Source organism: Columba livia, chromosome 2 (assembly GCF_036013475.1).
Source record: "Columba livia isolate bColLiv1 breed racing homer chromosome 2, bColLiv1.pat.W.v2, whole genome shotgun sequence".
Taxonomy (NCBI): domain Eukaryota; kingdom Metazoa; phylum Chordata; class Aves; order Columbiformes; family Columbidae; genus Columba; species Columba livia.
The window spans coordinates 48,865,205-48,885,649 of NC_088603.1; the positions used below are offsets into that span (position 1 = coordinate 48,865,205).

Genomic DNA, 20,445 nt, shown 5'->3' on the forward strand with positions numbered 1-20,445 from the left:
TGATTTCATCTATCCCCTAAGTAAATTGCTCAAGTTGAAAGAGTAAAGTCTGGGAAGCTATTTATATCCTCAAATTTCTCTTTTGCATTCCCCAAAGTCATAATTATAAATTGCTTTAACATATGCAAACATAAGGTATCTGGTGCTGTTTTACTCAGAACATGGCAACATTGAAAGATAACTGCTCCTAACCCACAATATTTTCTAATCAGAAATATCTGTGGAGGATGTTTGCTTTTCCAAGACTGGCAGCATATAAAAAGATAAAGTGCTTGTGATTTCTGTCACCTATTCTCTGACTGCTTCATGAAAGCTAATATCCATTAGCATCTCTACGGCAAGCTGTTTCAGTCTCAACTTCTTCTACACTAGGCACCTACAACGTAAGGTGATGGAATCAGATTCTCAAAATGCAAAGACTTAACTGCGTATATATCTTGGAGTTGTAATGCCTCACTGTTTGGTTTTTACTTTTCAGAAAGAGACCAAGTCTTGACTTTAAGTCCCCCACGCTAACTGCTCTTACCTAAAATGAAAGTATTTGTTTGCAAGTGAATAAAGAAATCCGTAACACTGAAGAGGAATTTTATCTATGCAAAGCCAACTGAGCTAGATTCATAAACCATAGAAGAGGCAGCCAAATTGTGCGAACATAAGCAGCATAAACTGAACACCAGCAGGATAAACTGAACAGTCTCTGATTTCATAAGATAAGTGGCTTCTGCGATTTTCTTTCTTCTTCCTTCTTCCCTCTCTTAACCCAATCTAGTCCCAATCACCGTTACAAAGCATTGTAAAATGCTGAAGTAAACAAATCAAAGGAAAAATCCCACTATACTGAGCAAGTTAAATGTTGAGACAGAGACATAATGGTCTGACAAATCTCTGAGATTACTCTTCTGCAGCAAACATCAGTATTAGAAGATATTTTTCACTGAATGAAAAAAGCATCATAGCTGTTTCCAAAATGCCTGTCTGTTCACATATACTGCAAATATGTACTGCTGATTTACTCATCACATTAATGGTAATTAATGCTAACATTAATCATTTATGCTAAAGCAGCAATGCCTGCCATACCAAGATAACATATATTTTTAAGATCATTATTTCTGCTCAAAGGGGTGACATCAGTCACATTCTCCTTTTGCATCATTATCCCCTTTGCTAATTTATTCAAAGTATGTGGTGTTTGGCCAGGACTGTTTGTGTAGAAGAACATTTTAATTTAGAGACCTGTTGTTGGGAATTCCCTTCTCAAAGGTCTGCAAGACTGCTTAACTGCTGAATCTCAATATTTCCAATTGCCATTCCTAGCAGTCACTACAGAGTCCAAAGGCAAAAGGAAAAACAACAATCGGGCTACTGTCCTTTGCCTGCTGAGAAACAGGCAATTCAGCAGCCCTGGACTGATACATAAACTACTTAAGATATCCTTTTTTAAAACTTAAAGCCACTCAATTTTACACAGATTCACCATATAACAAAACCGTCAATTCACAGATTGTACTGGCTAACAAGGTTTTAAGTCAGCATTAAAGAACCGTTCTCAAAAACTGAAAAGTGTAACATATGAAGGGGAACAAATAAAAATGCACAGTAATTTTATTTAGTTATTTTTACTTTATCTAGATGACCAACTAGCTATATGTGAAACACAAGGCATACCTTACTTAAGACAGCTATTGTAAACATGAGACTGAAGGGGAATTTGAAAACCAGCCTATGTTATCATAAAAAGTTCCAATGCTATCAACTTAACCATGGAAATGTACTCCTGAAAAGTGCACAAAGTGAATTTCTGTTTTCAGGTTATGATGGAGTTGCTGCCCTCTCTTTTATGAAACCGAGTCCTAAGTTGATTAAATGGGATGCTGCAGCTTTTTACATTACCCAAGGGCAGAAAGGCTTTGCTCTATTATGTCTGGAACTGCTTCCTCAATTGATTAAAGACAAATTAAATTTATATTACTGCAGGCCAGGAGAACACTTTTTGGTCATCACAGACTGTGCTAAAGACTAGAATAGTATTTTGTTTGATTAGAAAGAAAAACTATTCCTTCTTGTGCTACTAATGCTTATGTTTTGTCCTCACTTTTATTCAGAATGCAACAAGAGAAAAATACCAGCCTGGAACTAAATGAAGAATATGTCAGACAAAGAATTTAAAGACTATTCCTCCTTATACCAAATACAAAATATTAAAACCACCTTCCAGCACTTACTTACAGATAACTGGTGTTATCTAAGACAGAAAACCTGTCACAGTTGGCTGACAGAACCGCCATCCATATGGCTTGGTGTCTTACACTATTCCAAACACATGAACGTTAATTCAATCTAAGTGTCCAGCCTTTCTGAAACGGGGCTGCTTACAGGTTCTAAGCTAGTTTTCCAAATCTCAAGTTTGCGTCTTTGGAGAGCTACAAGTCTTGCCTGTATTAACGGCAAGGAGGAAGGTGTATGTTCAACTTGTTATAAACCTCTTATTCCCAAGGTTGTCCTCCTCTAACTTCTCACCTGCTCTGGCACTCCGAAAGTACACTTTGCTAGTGTGGCTATGCTAGATTAGTATTCCAAATACTAATAGCGTATTATACTAATACACTATTAGTATTATATATAGCTTCATATAATAATAAATCAAATTTTACAGGATAAAATAAAGTCCAGATGGCAAAAGGAAAAACAACGATCAGGCTACTGTCCTTTGCCTGCTGGGAAACAGACAATTCAGCAGTCCTGGACTGATACATAAACTGCTTAAGATATCCTTTTTTAAACTTAAAGCCACTCAATGTTACACAAATTCACCATTAACAAAACCGTCAATTCACAGATTGTACTGGCTAACAAGGTTTTAAGTCAGCATTAAAGAACCGTTCTCAAAAACTGAAAAGTGTAACATATGAAAGGGAACAAATAAAAATGCACAGTAATTTTATTTAGTTATTTTTTCTTTATCTAGATGATCAACTAGCTATATGTGAAACACAAATTCACATTCCATTCTTCTGTGCTAAATGCAGCTACCTGTAATAATATAACAGTGAAAAATCAACATGCAACATTTATGAGGCAAACAGAAACTTCAAATGGTATCTTATGGCATGGAACAGATTTCTTTACTAGTGACAAAATTATTTGCATTACAGCCTCCTAAAAAGAGATACTCCATACCTGTCACACAAGTGTTTGACTGTTTTAGTATTAGTCCACAATCCATTAAAATAAAGTTTTCAAGAGACAGAGTCACAGGTGACATTTTACCACGAGCTGAACTGACATCAATAGAAATGACAGTTTTGTTCTTTTGTGTGACCAAGGTAATGGAAGATGGCTGCAGGATTAACTTCAGGATGACGGGTGACTGACAGCCTAGATGCAGTTACAAAGCAGCTTTTAAAATTAATCACATTTTCAAGATTTCTACTATAAGCACAGAAGTTTATTTTATTTTCTTATACAGGAAAGCAAATAAAAAAAAAAAAAAAAAACACAACAAACAAATAAACACTCCCTTCCCCCCCAAAAGAAACCCAACAACAACAAAAACAACCCTCCTGCATGTCCATAGGACCACAGTGACAATACTAAGGCACCACCCTCCTATTAATAACAAGCCTTCCAGAACAATACAACGGTTTCCTCCCTCCCAATGTCACGCTCAGAGCAAAATTAGAATGTCCATCACGCATTCATGAAAACTGAGAGGGGGAAAAGGAGAAGATGCCACATTATCAGCCACCCTCACTAAAAAATGCTACAGTAGCCAAGAGAGATAGTATAGACTGTATTGTTATGTCTCACCCAAAGTGTTTCTTAACAGCAGAAAATTTTGGCTAAATTCCTGTCACCTCCAACATGCTTCTCTTTCAATGGCTTCTCGATTAAAGTTCTTTTGGTTGAGATGCAAACATTGAGTTCTGTGCTGTTTCCAAATCATTCCACTTCCAAAGTGCTTGACAAAAACTAACTAAATTCAGAACAAACTTTCAAGCTGGAAGTGCTGCAGAAACACACCACCATTTGCAGCCTATATCCTCCAATATTTACTAGACAAATCATAATACCAACAGTACCAAGGACCACAGCTCATTTGCCATAAGGCTGGCTAGGTTTACAGTTCTGCAATACACCAAAGAACCATGTTAATGAAAGCCTACCATGAGTTCTGTAGATACAAATCCTGTTGTAAACCAGGTTAATACAAAGATTCATATATTATTTTTTTTTAATGGAGTCCAGACAGCAGTCAACAGTAATAGGAAAATTATGTTACTCATTCTAAATTTTATTAAGTACCATAGAGTAAATTTTTTTTTTATAAAAAGTATGTTTGAGTTTAGTTGCTTTCAGGAGAATTTTAAGTCATAACTAGGAGGAGAATCAAAGGATTAAAGCAATAAAGGAAGAAAGGCATAAGCAAATATATTGACCAACTATAATCCATTCCAATGAAAAACAAAGGAACAGGCTGTTACACAGTCTTCTCTGATGTGCAGTTCAAAGACTTGCTCTGACCTCAGACACAAAGCCAAATACACACTAACTACAAATACAGGCAACAGTAGACAAACTATTTACCCCGAGTTCAATTACAGTGAAAAGTATTACTCTGTACTAGCTGTCCATATGTTAGCTTCTACCCCTAAGCAAACATGAAGCTCCTTATTTTACAGCTGTTCCGGAGAACCTGAAGGATGAGGTGTTAAGTGAATACAAACTCACCATGGCAATTTGTTAAGATTCACCTTCACCTCCACAGATTCAGTAGTCTGAGGCAGATCCTGTGACACACTCCCTAAGCTTGAGCATAGTGAACAAAACACCCGTTTTACTCCTCATATAGCAGCCTTACCTTGTCTAAGTGCCCCTTCCACACACTGAGCGCTTGTTTGTCGTACGGATTCTGACAAGCTTTCAGTTCTTCATAAGCTTCAGAAAGCAAATATCAGCAAATATTCAAAAGGCACCTTTTGATAATCAAAAACACAGACAGTAGAGAGCTGCACATTGGTTTCAGCGCCCAAAGGCAACCCAGTTTCACAGCAGCCCTCTGCCACCTTCCTGTGCTGCTACTTCACAGCTGTTCTTGGTTCTGCTCCCAACTGAAACCAGAGAGACTTCATTGTCTATGAAGAACAGAGAATGAGATTCTTAAAGTAAGCAAAGACTTTCCCTTGATTCACCAACAATATTTCCTCTTGAAATACAAACATCAACAAATCCAATTTCCAGACAATATGATTTTCCTTACATCTAGTATCTCTGAAATATTATAATAGTTTTTAAGAATGTTTACTGCTTTGTAGGTAGAAGCAGAAGTCTTTCCCTTTTGCAGACATTAGTGCTTCTTAAACATGCACTTTTGAACATCCGTAATGCATGTGTTTCTGAAAAAAGTATTAAGTCAAACCTCAAATTTAAATGAGGGGTCATATTTCAGATTGACAAACTTCATCACTATGAGCATTATCTCTTATTTTCCTGAAAGCCAAAGGTGAGTATATTCAAGACAGGAAGCTATACAGCTTCAGCTTGATCCATCCAGATTGAGGCAGCCAAGGACAGGTCTACAGCATGTTGCTATAGAAACTCACAGTAAAACCGTTCCCTTCTGGCAAAAAGAAAAAACAAATTTTAAATATAATACTTCTTCCAAAACTGTAAGACTTCACACATATTGATTACAACTTTGTGAATGTTGTATGGAAATGCATTTAGAGCATCCCTGTACTGTGAGCTCTAATATGAAGAATAAGCCCTGAATAAGTTATCTTATGTGACCCTTCTTTTCATATTTATTTACAAGTTTTACCATAACTTGGGAAAACACTACAAATTATACTACTATAGTAACACCTGAGTAGAGAAATCAACACTTAAGGTAGACTTGGGCATGCACAGATAACAACTGTAAACTGGTAGATCTTGACCTGTAAATTACACCTGTGTGGATAAAACCACACTCCTTCAACAAAGCCATATGTTTCTTACAGCATATCCACAAACCCTTTAATAACTTCTGTAATTGCAGTAATCAGTAATTGACTTCAAGTACTACAGTAACAGCCAACAGATGTCAAACACAAGCCCATGAAGTTAAGAGTATCCAGGAGGTGGGTCACCCATTGCACAGTATTCATTTGGCTTTTCCAGCTTTGGATTTAAACCACACTTCCAAGGTGCAGACCCCTTTTCCAGACTTTTGTCCTCTGGATCAAGGCCCTGAAATTCAACTGTCCAGGACCTGACACTTGAGCCCTTTCACATTCTTCCCAGTAATCTAAACTGGTTCCTGGAAAGTCCCCTTTCCAGGCGCTACTGCTTTCAGCTTTATCTTCAGAAGCATCAGATTCTGAATCAGACACTTATTTCCCTTTCAAAAAAATTTTTACTTTAGATAGCACAATACATACACTGAACCAGCCATTTCACGCATCTCTCCCTGATTCCTCAAAAAAATTAGAAACCTCATGAGAATATTTCTTCTGCTCTCCAGCATCCTGATTCTTTTGGTATCCATGAGGGTGTCCTAACTGTCCATCCTATTAACAAAACAAGCTTCTTTAACAAAAGGATGAAAGTTTTAGTGATTATCTGCTAGATAATGTTTTTTTCTCTCTCAGGCTAATTATTAACCCAGCATTGGCTACATAAGACGAGGAAATGATCGCTTTTAGTTTGCATATTGGCATTTTGGTCCAGTCCATCAGTAAAAAGACAATAGACACACAGTAGATGAGCCCAACTTTCAATGTGGTGTTTCCCCAGATCCAGCTAACCTCTACAGAATCAACAACTCTGAATTCATAGGGCAATGGGGGCCAGAACTCAAGCGGTTCATGTGATTCGTCCTCAAAGCAAGATCCAGAAAGTGATGACATTCAGACAGAGCTTTAAATACCCCATCTTTAAAACCTGTAACACAGATTCTACAGTTTCCCTGTCAACCTCTTTCCTCTGAGGATTTCCTCTATCAATCCATGAATATCTGTGCATTTTTGCCATGAACTAACATTGACTTTATTAAAGAGGTTTCTGATAAATTAATAGGGATTAATATGTTTAACAAGATCAGTATCGCGTTCCTTCAGAAAAAAAAATGAAGCATTTTCTCTGCAAAATGCTCTTAAGATTTAACATTTTCAACAACTGTTTTTGGCATGATTAAATTGTACAGACAATTGAGTCCATACTCAAGAGAAGATCCCTTCCCCACATTGCAGGGCTAGTCAGAGGAGAGAATATTATTCCTGAAAGTCATATTTAACAGCTTAGGCTCTTCATACACAAGATAACGGAGATTAAATATTGATTTTACATTACAGCTATTCATTATGACTGGCACACTCACTCCTTTTAGCTGAACTATGGTTGTTAATTTGATTAGTCATAACCCATGACAAAGACCAAGTCACCACAAAAAAGCCTGCAATAAGTTTTATAACGTGTCTGCAACATCATACTGCTTCCTTTATTAAATAGTTATCCACAGACCATGCAAGTTTGGCACAGTGTATGTGGTATGGCCAGTGTTGACAATGTTAGCTGAAGACATTTCTTTCTATACTGATTTCTCTAATATTCCCTACAATTAGGCTTTTTCTTTTTGTACTGTTTTACAAACAGTGCAAACACCTCTCATGTTTCTTTGTGCTTGGTTCTCTAGCATCTCCCCTCAGTTGAAACTGCATTTGTAAAAACATTTTCAAAAAAATAAGCCAGAACTCACATCTGGAATTGCCTGTACTAAAACACTTGGCACAAAATTCAAGAATGACAGTTTTGGGAATGGGGTCCTGCATTTGCCAAATAACTTCAGAAGTTCCATCCATGCTTTCTCTATAGCATCTTCATGGCATTCAAATAACAAGGACAATCACAGAGTGGGTTCCCATTATGCTCACAAGCATGTACAATTAAGATGCACAGAACTGGTTTCTGAAGCACCTAAACAGAAGCTGCTGTTTGGAAGTACTCTGGCATCTTTGCCCCTCAGTTATGCAGAAAAAAAAATTGACTGAAAACTATAACTTAAACATGTGAAAGTTCTTTGCTTCTAAGGCCAGATACTTTCCTCTGCCCTGATTTCTCTCATGTAAAGCATAAACTAGGTCCTACCCTCTCATCAACTGCAATCACTTTCCCTGCTTATAGGTAGAGCAGGGACAATGCTGAGTCAGCAGAATTTATGCACTAGCTTTGCTCCAGGACCATCAGTCAGGTGTTAGAGCAGGGAGTTTTGGGTAAATCAAAAAAAGACAGGGTGCAGACCCTAATCTAAATGCTGTTGCTGCACATGAAGTGAGATGTTGCATCATTGCTGAGATACCTACTGCCTTGCCTAATCCCAAACATGGCATTATTCGTCAGCAAGCAGCACACTTGGATCAACCTTTTCTCATATTAGCTATGAGTAACAGTTTCTAAATGCATTTTAAAGTGCATCCTTATCGACTCTGCAGCCAAAACAACCATTAGCTATCTGGCTTTCACGCAGAATTCGTTCAGGTCACTACCTATTTTTTGATGAGCAACTTATCCTGACCTGAGAATACAGCTAAGGAATATCTGTTAAAACATTAAACACTGCTGTTGAGAGAGGGCTACACAGTAACAGTGTAAAGCAGCTAGTACACAGATGAAGTTACAGGAAACTCTGAATCCTGCCAGCCTGTATGAGCTAGGAAACAGGTTTCTTTGCATCTTGGAACATTATGTAACAAAATTGGTGCTAATCTATAAATAAAGATGTCTTGCGATTAATCTTTTTAATGAACCCTTACTTCCAGGAAACAGCTGTACTGTCCTAGATATGTTTTACTCTTGTCTTATAAGCCAAAGCAGTAGCAGAATAACATATTAACTTGCAGCTATGATTCTAATGAATCATTCATTGCTCTCAAAAATAAGTTTAGACAGATGAGTGCTAAACTTATGACAGCTCAGCAGAGCCTTGCACTGGAGAAGTGAGCAGCTGTGTTAACCTGTGAATCACAAAGAGCACCTTTCTCAGAGGAGTAAACTGCTCTAAGACCTTTTATCACAGGGAGAGAATATGTGTGTCGGGACAGCCTGTAAACAAGTGCTAGCCTTTCTCCTTAGCAACAGTGTGGCCTTGCTCTCAAGTCTCAAGGGTACAAGGAGGGATATGATGTAGTATGTTGCAGCCTCCTTCTCTGAATCCCTTGAGCAGTTAATTGTGGAGGGGTTTCGATAGATAAAGATTTGTTGCTGAATTAGTCAGGCTCAAAGGAATCTCAAGGCCTCTTAGAGAAGCTGAGAACAGAATCTGCTGTGAGAGAGAGGGGCGTTCCTCAATCACCGGGGTCCTGGTGTGGCGTGAATCATCATACGTATCATCAGTGAGACTCCAGCGCATGGACAGCCCATGATACTCATTTAGCGAATCCATGCTTGGAGCGTGGACGCATGATTAGAACATAGTTACGTATATAAGGAGACTTGTTTCTGTAATAAATGGCTTTAGCGTGATTCACATCAAATCTACTTGTTTTGCTGAGTCCTTATCTCGTTCCTACAGTTAATGACCAAGCACAGGAACCAGAACAGTGCCCATCTACCAATAAAAAAAAATAAAAAAAAAATTAAAAAAAAAAATAAAAAAAAAAAAAGAAAGATAAGAAAGAGTAATGGACAGGAATGTTCTTTCTGCTCTCCCCAGATTGTTCATCAGGGAGAAGGGCAGGCAGGATGACCTTATGAAATCACGTTGAGCAACAAGACGTTGATCAGAAGTTCACCTGGTGGAACTCTAAAGCTTGTGGAGATGATGAGCCAATCTCCTGTTCCTTCCTCATTAGGAAAAGAGCTTTAAAATGGTTTTGTTTGGAGGCAAGGTTATAAGGGAAGACAGACAGGGTTTTCTGGTTGATTTTTGTTTGTTTTAAAGTATTTGATACAAGCCTGCGACAAGAAAGAGGACAAAGAACTGACATGCAATGGATAGCTATCCAAATGTCTGACTTGGCATTTTGCCAGTTTGATATGACTCATGTAGACAATATTTCCATGAACAGAGGTTGGAAGGAGTTTAATATTTTATCCACTACAAGACCCATGACACATGCTGTGAACATACTGAAGTCTTCTGTAGTCTGACAAGAAAAAGTGTCAAACTGGTTTCTGGGTTTTGTCAGGTACAAGAAGTTATTTCTTAAGAAGCCTCTCCACGAGTCTACTCATGCTGCAATGGACTACACTACAAAAGCAGCAGAAAGAAAAAAAGCAGGTAAAAGCAACTCTCTTAATTTCATACGTTTCATCATCTTCTACACAAGGCTCTATTCTAGTCCCTTACCAATTGTTCGGCTAAAAATAAATTAAAACCACCAGATTGGAGAGGGCCCTCCAGTGAACACACGTCTCTCTTTCTGCAAACAAAGCATTGCCGGAGATTTGATTATGAATCACTGCAGTTTTTTACCACAACTGAAAATGTGACTGCATAAAGACAGAAAACATGATATTCACCAAGCCAGCTATGAAAGACACAACATCAGGCAAGATGTGGTGATGTTTCTGCCTGTGACAGAGCACTGGAACAGGCTGCCCAGGGAGGTTGTGGAGTCTCCTACTCTGGAGGCATTCAAGATCTGCCTGGACACCTTCCTGTGTAACCTCATCTAGGTGTTCCTGCTCCGGCAGGGGGATTGGACTAGATGATCTTTTGAGGTCCCTTCCAATCCTTAACATTCTGTGATTCTGTGTGGGCGACAGTCAATTCTCAATGCTTCCCTTGTGCTGTTCCAGTGATCCCACATAACTGCATTAGGCGATTAACATTTTATCATCACATGTCCATGTGGTGACAGAAGGTCAGTAGTTTTTCCTTGTAAATACATTTTTCCAAGTGATTTAGAGCAGTGCTTTAATCAAAAGAGAACCGTGTCCCCAGAAAAGAAACCATTTTCATCCTTGCCCCAATGCAAGTTTCTATGGTTTATTACTAGAATACCACCACACAAATGGCTGATTCAGCATTCGCAATAGCGATGGGAATTTTTGTTAGCCAATGGCTATAGGAAGATGGCTGCTGCTGGCAGCTGATCAGCACTTGAGGCCTTTCTATGCCTGACCCCTTTTCCTCCTTCTAACTTTTCTCCCTTTGCAGTCATTGTTAAATTCAGTATCAGAACAGCCATCTTTTAAGCTGTCCACGTGGCTAAAACATAACAGGTTGGGAACATATTCCACAATAAAATGATCCACCTTTTTTTTTTTTTTTTTCTGTAGAATGATAATTTCACTTATTAAAACACCCTGACTTCTCAGCAGTCCTGAAACAAATGAGCCAGCATGTTTATAAATACAGTGGCAACTTTAAAATCAAAGCCAAAGGGGGAGCTGATTTTACCGACAGCAGAGAAGAAGAAACAGTGGTACATTTAGACAGCCTGGAAAATTTAATACACAGGCAGTAAATGGAAACAAATAAAAGGCGGCAATCTCTTTTACACATCTGTTTATGTAAAGAGTCGTATCTCACACATTTGGCCTTGTAAATCCTTGTAAGCTATCCTCTGCCATTTCTTAAAAATACACACCAAAACCACACAACTGCAGATATGACAAAGTAGTTGTGCACAGCAAAATGTTAAAAGTTCAACCCTCAAAACAGTCCAGTCTTCTCCATTGCTGACATTCTGCAGATGCATGAAGCCTGAAATTCAAGATTAAGAAAATTAGTCCATGAGTAAACAAGCCATTAGTGTGTCCAGTCAACTTGCTCAAAAAGCCAGCAATGATGATTAGTGTCCCAGTAGCCCAGAGACAGCCTGCAGAGCTTCTGTGGCAGCAGTGACACACACAAGGATGTACTAGTACAGCCTGGTCCTGAGCACAAATACAGAGCAACTCACACCAATTACCTTCCTAATTATGCTAGATCTGCCTGCTTTGCCTACTGCCACTGATTCACAGAAAATCAAGCCCATCTATTTACAAGTCTGTGTTATAATTTTAGCCTCAGTGACTCTGGCTGATGGCACTAACATTGGAGTAAATAAAAATATAACACTAGTGCCAAAGAACAAAACCAACACATACTCAAAATAGAAAGATTATGGGTGAGCAAGCAACAAAGAACAGTAAATATTATTAATCTGATACCAGGCTGAGCACCAGAGCAAAAAAAGAAACTGAACTGATATGAAGCAATAAGGCATAACAAATCAACCACATTAACCACTATTTACATACTGTTACCTTATTGTCACCTTACTATTTTTAGCCAACTGCGCTTTTTTCACAAAATGTACAAGAAGATCCCGTCTGGTAACACTAACAAAGTTGGGAGAAACATTTAAATTAGAGAACCACTGCTAAAAATTCTCACTGCAGAGAGATTCAAAACAGCTTTGCAGCAGAGAATGGAGATGATCAGCATGGCTTTTCTCTGCACATTCATTATGTCATTTTGTTTACAGAATATGGAAAAATAAATTAACATGTAACAACTGCAATTTTGTAAGAGATATTGGTGTATTAACTCTAAAACAATTGCCATTTTACTTCATTACCTTAAAAAATTCATCAGGAGTGAAGACAAACTTCATTGTATTTTAGTATGTTATTTAACTGCTATTTAACTAGCTGCTGCTAGTAAAGCAAAGTTGAAGCTATCAGCCACTTATAATTTTCCAAGCTTTCATTACTCTCCTGATATAGTGGAAATCTGTCATATATTCCCTTAAGTAGTTCTTGATCTTTAGAAATAATTGCTACCAATGGGAATAATCCAAGAGAGAGATCGATGAAACAACTACTTAAATCTTTGTGAGGAAAAAAAAAAATCCCAAAATAAAACTCCATGCTATAAAAAAATTACAGAGAGACCCTATTTTAAGAAAGCTTCAAGAAAGTACCATCCAAAGAGTAATGTTGCTACACGGAACTAATTACAGGAAGAAGAAACATACCTTCAGATTTAAATTGAATTGGAATTTATGAATGGTAGTCTAATATAGAAAAAATATATGCCAGTTTTTTCTTTTAAAGATTATAATCCTTGACAATACTTCCAAAGTGAAACTATACTGTACCCTTTGATGGCTGATAACTTTCTAAGAACAAATGCAATAGAGCCACAAACATCAAAGCAGACATGTGAACTAATCTGCTTTCTCACAGGTTGAAAAATGTACTCTAAAGCAAAGTATAAGTTTTGTATATGAATAAACTTACTTATCACATAGTAAGCTAAAAAGACATGTTGCTACATCCTTCATTTTAACTCTGCATTTTGTAAAAAAAAAAGATTAAAAATTATAAAAAAATAGTAGCCCCATGTAAAAAGTCATAGACTGTAAGTCAGAAGTAATGTTTGAACTTCACTGGCAATCTTTAAGGTCATTAAAATTATTTAAATTCGTATGTTAAATATCAGCTTATAGATCAGAACTTTGATAGTACAGCTCATTATTTGCAGCACTTCAACATACTTTGATACTTGCAGAAGTCATGAACTCCACTCAAAGAAAAAAATTTACTTATTCCTATATAAGCTGAGTTGAATTTGTGTGTTTCTCTTACCTTCTGGTGTTTTATCTCCCTTCTCATACCAGTTTTCTACTTGTGGTCATTCCATTACCAAGTCTCATGGACAGCTTCAGCAGCAAAATGGTAAAATACGAACGCCAGCAAGAAGTTTATCAGTCCAGGCTTTCTGATCAATTTTCTGTGAGTGTGCCTTACATCCCCACCTCTCCTCCTCTCATTATAGGATCTAGTTGCACAGAATAGGCCAGATTCCCCAGCATTTGCTAACTTTGGTATGCTCGCTCTAGTCAGGTACAACCAGCCACGTAAAAAAGCCAGAGAAAGTCCACAAACTCACCTTCCTTAAACTGTTTCTAGAATCTTGTGGCTTTGTTGTGAAAGACTACCAAAAATAATCAGTACAACCCATGGCAAAACAGACAAAAAAAAAATCCGCGTGCCATCCTCATCCAGTCTTTCCTCCCTGCGGCAAGCTTGCACTACCAATGCAAGCAAGAACTCGCAGAGCATGCCAAAATTTAACAAGGCCTATGTTGCTAGCCTTCTTTCTTGTTCCTAATGTTCCAAGTAGTTTCAGAAAATAGTAACAGAAAACTGACAGAGACAGGATTCTGCTCGGTTCCAACTGCACATAATATATACACCTAGTTTTATGGTTATCGCAGTCATCTTCCTGATCTGCTGACTTCAGCTTGATGCTAAATGATAAAGAAACAGGCGATACGTGTGATGCTAGCACGAATGTAAGAGAATTTACGTTTGCCAACTATAGCCAGAGACTTCAGAATATTCTAAAAAATAAATAATGATACGTTCAAACAAGGTCATAAAAAAATCAGACATAATAATTCAATGAAGTATTGTTGAACCTGCCAGAAAAATATTGTATCTACCAATTCAGATCTCTGTCAGTAGACCCCTTGTCAGAGACCAAAGTTCCTGGGCTGAGAAATTACCTTGCAGTAAGTTCCATTTATTTTCTTCTGGGTTGTTTCTTTTTGCAACCACTTTGTACATAGATTACTAAAAGTAAAGTTAACTTCTCAATACAGTGGATAAAATGTCCCTTCACTCTATATAAAATGTCGCTTCACTCTCTGCATCTACTAAGGAAGCTGAACATGAACATCAATGAGTTAATAAAGGCTATAAAATGATTATTTTGGAAGAGAGACAGCTTGAACTTCTTCATCTTCAGATGTTTGAATATAGACAAAGTTTCTGAATTAAAGAAAATGAACTGACTACATCAAGCAAAAACTTCTCTTAACATAAACTTCTGTTTATGTTAAAATCAACCACTACTTAGCGTCTATGCAGGTGACATACACAGATGATTTGGAGACTATTGTAGTTTAGGTCAGGATAGACTATAAACACAAAAATTAATTACTACTCAATAAATTAATAAATGTGGAACAGTTTGGATGTTTATTGCCTCAGTGATAGGAATGATTATTAATGCACAGAACAACACAAACGGGCTGTGTTCTCTGGCTTCCCTGAAAACCAGTTTGTAATAATCCAAACAGATCAATATTTTTAATCACATTTCATTCTTACCTCAGCCTTTCTTCTTCTTTCTTGCGAAGGCTGAAATCTCGCTGAACCACCTGGAGCACATGCTCTGCTTCTTCATCAGTCAAACCAGAAAGATCCAGTTTTCTCCCCATTATATACCCTGTCCTGGATGTGGGTAACTATGAGGAATATCTGAAATCAGAAAAAAAAAAAAAAAAAGGCAAAATAAACTGAAAGCACTGATAATTTTCCTGAGTGTGTTGAAATCACAGGCACATTTGCCCAACAAAGTCGCTGCCCTAAACATCAGAGAAGCAAATTATTCATATCAGAATTATTTTTCAAGCTCCATGCACTGAAAGCAATTACTTCCAATTTAAAAAATGCATGCAAAAGAGAAATTATTTGTAATATTCAATAATAGTGAGGGAAGATCTCAGTGTTGCCCTCAGCAAGAAACATGTTAAACTAACTCAGGTGAAACCAGGTTTAGACATTTCTTAAGGTTTTATGCCATGACTTTGCAAAACACAATCCCTAGGACTATGTATGAGCCAAGAACATGTTATCCTGTAAGACTCAAAAATATTTTCTACTACTAATTAAGAAAACAGGAATTATTTTAAAACATCATTTTAAAAAAGCATATACATTTCAAATGTATTTCCCACAGTGACTGGAAAAAATAAATTGTCACTGCCACCACAAAATCCTTATTTCCCCCCCTCTATGAATGACAATGAAGGAGAAAAAACTAGTAGTCAATGTTATGTGTGAATCGAAGGTACTACAAGTTTGAACCAGAGCTTGGTCCATTCATTTCAATAATGAATTATGATATAATCAATTTATTATAATTTATTTTATTGTGACTTTTCTTAATTTTGTTGAATTCTAGTAAGTTCAGTTATCAGTATTAATTTCTGTAATTTGATTGATATAATTATTTGAGCATAATAATTCGGTCCATCTCCACATTAAACCATGGTTTCAGAAACACAACAGAGCTGCAAAAACTATGATGAGCTCCTAGCAAGGTATATAATAATTACAAACACACAGAAGTTTTTACATTTTACTGAAGAGGCAACTATTTCTATCTCTGCATCCATGATGAGTGTCAAATGAATGAGGCTACATAAAACACGAGCTGGTTATGTCTCAAAAAAACACCTCTAAACAGCAGCACTATGGCATACAATTAAGTGCTCCAAATAGCATAGTAAGAAGCAGCATGGGAAAACAAACAAATAAACAAACCACAACAAAAAACCCCACTTTATTTGCTAAACATAACAATTCATTTATTACTTAGATGATGATGGGGATGTGTCTGGTTAGACTTTGGTTGGCTTTTTTGTTTTGGTTTGTGGTTTTTTTATACAATGTTTACCTTCCTCCAGTCATCTGGCTACAGTTTTTCAACAGGAAAAAAAACAAACACAAGGAAAGAGGGTACTGTTTATTTTTTACTATTTTGGTTAGGCTACCAATGAAGTTTAGAATACACTCTTCATTCAAGGAAACAACACTTCAACAAAAACAAGCAGATGGGATAGAAACTTAGGTAAAATCAAGATGACAAGCTCCCTCCAGTGAGACACATGTTCACCACACAACCAGCAAAGGTCATAATGGAAGAGTATTTTTCTGGCTTCATTCTTTGCATCTACTAAGGAAGCCGAACATGAACATCAATGAGTTAATAAAGGCTATAAAAATTTACTTCTAAACAATACTACAAATATTTGTAGAAAAAAAGTGCCACAGAAACAAAAGACTATATGCAGTCTTCACTAATTCTACTAGCAAGGCCAAGAATGTATGTTAAAACTAAAGGCTGGGTACAATATAGTGAGGAACAACTGGCAAGCTCTTCTTCCACTTCACACACATGCATAAATCTTCCTGAAATTTTGACAATGTTAGGATTTTCCACAGTCCTTGTACCAAAGCCTGACTGGGCACTGACAAGCATAAGAAAGGGTGAGGTAGGGCTTCCTGAGGTCACACTTAGGTGCTGCAGCTCAAAGATGGAACAAGCAGCGCCCTGGGACACATTCTTCCCTCCAGGCTCTGGGAGACCTGTCCAGACCTTCCCATGCAAAGCACTTCAATGCAAAGGCCGCTCTGACCTTCTAAAAGTATGCAAAGGCTTCACTGCAGGAAAGCAAGCAGGACTTTTCCAATTAACTTCTTTCACACCACAGTAGGGCTACAGTTGTCCGAGACACAAGACTATGAAGATACCAGGAGATCAAAGATGCCATTACAGTTGTTCTTGAGCATCAAGTCAACAACTGTAATTAACACTGTCATAGTAAGTTCTCCATGCAGGTTTTCATCACAATGTTTTTGGAAACTTTGCCAGAATTAATTCTGTTTTTTCACATGTAGGAACTGTGGTCCATCAGTAAAGAAAATTATCCCTTTCATCGAGCTGTCACTGCCAATTGTGAGCATTTATTGGAAGCGGGAAACATACCCCTAAATCTGGGGGTAAGTGAGCAGCCTCACTACCTCTGATTTGGTTGGCAAAGACTTTCTTTCAAGTACACGTGTACTTTAGAATCACCAGCAACTTTAACTTTTGATTTTCACGTGCATTATTTACCTATAAGACACTCAGTCTACGTTCCAATATTCCATTAATCTCTTGGCAACGCCTGTGTTTTTTCCTAGGAAATAATTTTTCATCACATTCCTAAATCACGTGTGATCTGGGAGTACCACAGCAGCTTGTACATATTTATAAATAATGCTCAAATGTCTTTTTTCAGTAGATCCGTATTATGCATTTCGGAAATACACAATGACTCTAGGGGAAGTGTAACAAGTGACATTTAAAAACAAAAAAAATAAAACAACACACACAGACAAAACCAGAATAGTTTCTAAGCCTAAAATAACTTCTGGCCTCAAATGAAATAACTTACATGAAGCTATTCAGATGTTTACCTTAATGAGTAATACTTCTTTTCTAAATCTCAAACTGATTGCAAACCTTAAGCTTTCAGAGACATTACAAGGAAAACTACCACTCCCTAGAAAAATTTTGCTCAACAAATTAACACATTGTAACAGGAAAGCCCAGGCGTACAATAAACGATTGGGTTTGAGTAATTCTCTAATCTTAATGCTTATTAGAGTCTGCTTAAAAATCTAACTAAAGGTTAAATTCAAGAAATTTTTTCAATGTGGAAGTTTAAGAAAAAAAATAAATTAAAAAAAAAAATCCCACACCACCAAAAATCAGCACAGAACAATGAGCAAATGAAATGTTTTTCACAAACAGCAAGCAGTTCTTCTGAATTTTAAAATGGACAAGAGCATCAACACAAAAAAAATGAGGGCAAATAGTATATTTCCTGGTCACTCATATGATAGCTAAGCTGTTTGGACTTGCAGGCTCAGCAGAAGATTAGCATTACAGGAGGGTAGGGAGAAACCCCACAAACTTTTTAATTTTTTTTGAATACCAACTAACATTTAAACCAGATTCTCTGTTTGACAAAGAGCCACATTATAAAGTTAATTATGCAAGTGGTCATGCTGGGTATTGCGCAACACAGGCGTCTTAGTTCTATGCCGTAGCAAGGAAATCAGCACTGGCAAGGCTGCATCTGGGGATTGCTGTGTCCAGTTTCGGCTCCCCAGTACAAGAAAGATAAAGACTTACTGGAGCAAGTCCAGCTCAAGGCCCCAAAGAGAAAGAAGGGACTGGAGCATTTCTCACAAGAGGAGATACTGTGAGCGCTAGGACTGCTCAGCCTGCAGAAGACTCGGGGAGCGCTATACGGTGTGTACCTGGAAGAGATCCCTCCAATACTCTAGCACTGAAAACAAGAATATTCTACAATTCTTTCCATTTCCGAGCAGATTTTTAGTTGAGACGTCACCTGTTTTCTCAACACAGTATCATTTTTACTTTAGAATGCTGCTCTAGTCCATTAATGAAATGTGATACTTGGGGAGCCAATATCACAAACTGCTTTGCCCCAGCTATTTGCAATTGAAATATTTCATATAGAATACCTTTCCCCTCACACTCTCTCAGCTTTAGAGTCACCAAACTAAACACCAGATCTTTTCTAATCTGTTCTGCTACTCTACCACTCCTAGTATTTTCCACGTAGAAAACGAAAAAGAAAAAACCTTCTAGTAATTACATCTTTGCTTCTATTGACAACCAACTCATTTTTACTTACTTCAGCAGACCATCAGGACCTAAATAATCCTGCTCAACCTGTCTTGTCATCATAGTTTGGCGTTTGGCCAACTTTTGCAGACATCTTTTAGTACCTTAAGAAATTATTTGTCTAATCTTATTGGTGAGCATTTTGGCATTTTAAATAATAGAATAAGACAGTCATCTTTCTGAGACAAAATGCAAAACGAGCACTTCATCCACAGCAGAACTTCTAATACTTTAAAAAAAGTTTTGTTTAATAAATATCTGAAAGAAGTGTTCACATTGCCAGCACAAGGTCATTACACTAGATTTTTTAATGTAAATGTCACAATATATATCATATATCAATTATATGGCACACACTTTATTTGGTGAAAAAAACAAAGGCTGAGCCTTGAAAGTTGCAAAGAGGGTTCCTGTGTTTTGAATTCTGTCAACACATTGGAACAAAACCATCCTTAGCCAAAGAAAACCTTTAAAGAACATTACTGTCCAAAGTAATTTCTACTACAGCTAGCACATCATTAAGTCTAAAGTAAGGCATAATTACCATTGTTCACAAATTTCTTAATCTTTTTTAAACTCCAAGGAAGTCTAGAAGCTGCAGTAAACAACACTGTGGATATTCTTCCCTTTTCACTGGAAATAAACTCGAAGGATAATATACTTATTGTAAACACAAAGCCACCTCTTTGGATGAAAAATTAAACACAGTCCGACTGACTTCAGCCTGAGGACTTGTATCCAGTGTGCCACATTTTAATTGAGATGCAAGACAAAGATCTGAAGAGGACGTTATTCTTTGTACTCACACAGATTTTAACTGAGATTTACTGCACATATTTCCTGGTTCATAACCAAAGCAGAAAATTACCTTCCTTTCAGTCTTGTACACATTTTCTGTGAGATTTGTTTAGAAAACCAAACTGCTTGCAAGTTCCTAAGCAAAGTTAAGCTTGCTTCACTAAGGGGTGAAGCAACACATTTTTAAAAGAACTATGAAGTTCGTTTGGTTCCTTCAGGAACAAATCACAGAATCACATGATGTTCCTTATTAACACAAGTTATTACAATAACTGCATATACTTCTTGTCTAGAAGAGTGCTGGGACATACCATGTTGGGGGAAATTGTAAATCTTAAAAGTCTAAGGTTAGTACTGTGTAGTTTTAAATTTTAATCTATTTAGGAAATAAAGAAGATGTT

The 20,445-nt window shown here is 37.2% G+C and overlaps 1 protein-coding gene across 9 annotated transcripts in view; it reads right to left on the reverse strand.

Moving 5' to 3' along the window:
* MYRIP (myosin VIIA and Rab interacting protein) overlaps positions 1-20,445 on the reverse strand; it is a 324,276-nt gene that overhangs the window by 191,492 nt on the left and 112,339 nt on the right. For all 9 annotated transcript variants that reach the window (XM_065051799.1, XM_065051798.1, XM_065051804.1 and 6 more), the window contains one exon: positions 15,091-15,240. In XM_065051799.1, the coding sequence (XP_064907871.1) occupies positions 15,091-15,200 (110 nt within the window). In that variant the 5' untranslated portion in view covers positions 15,201-15,240. The remainder of the gene's footprint in view (positions 1-15,090; positions 15,241-20,445) is intronic.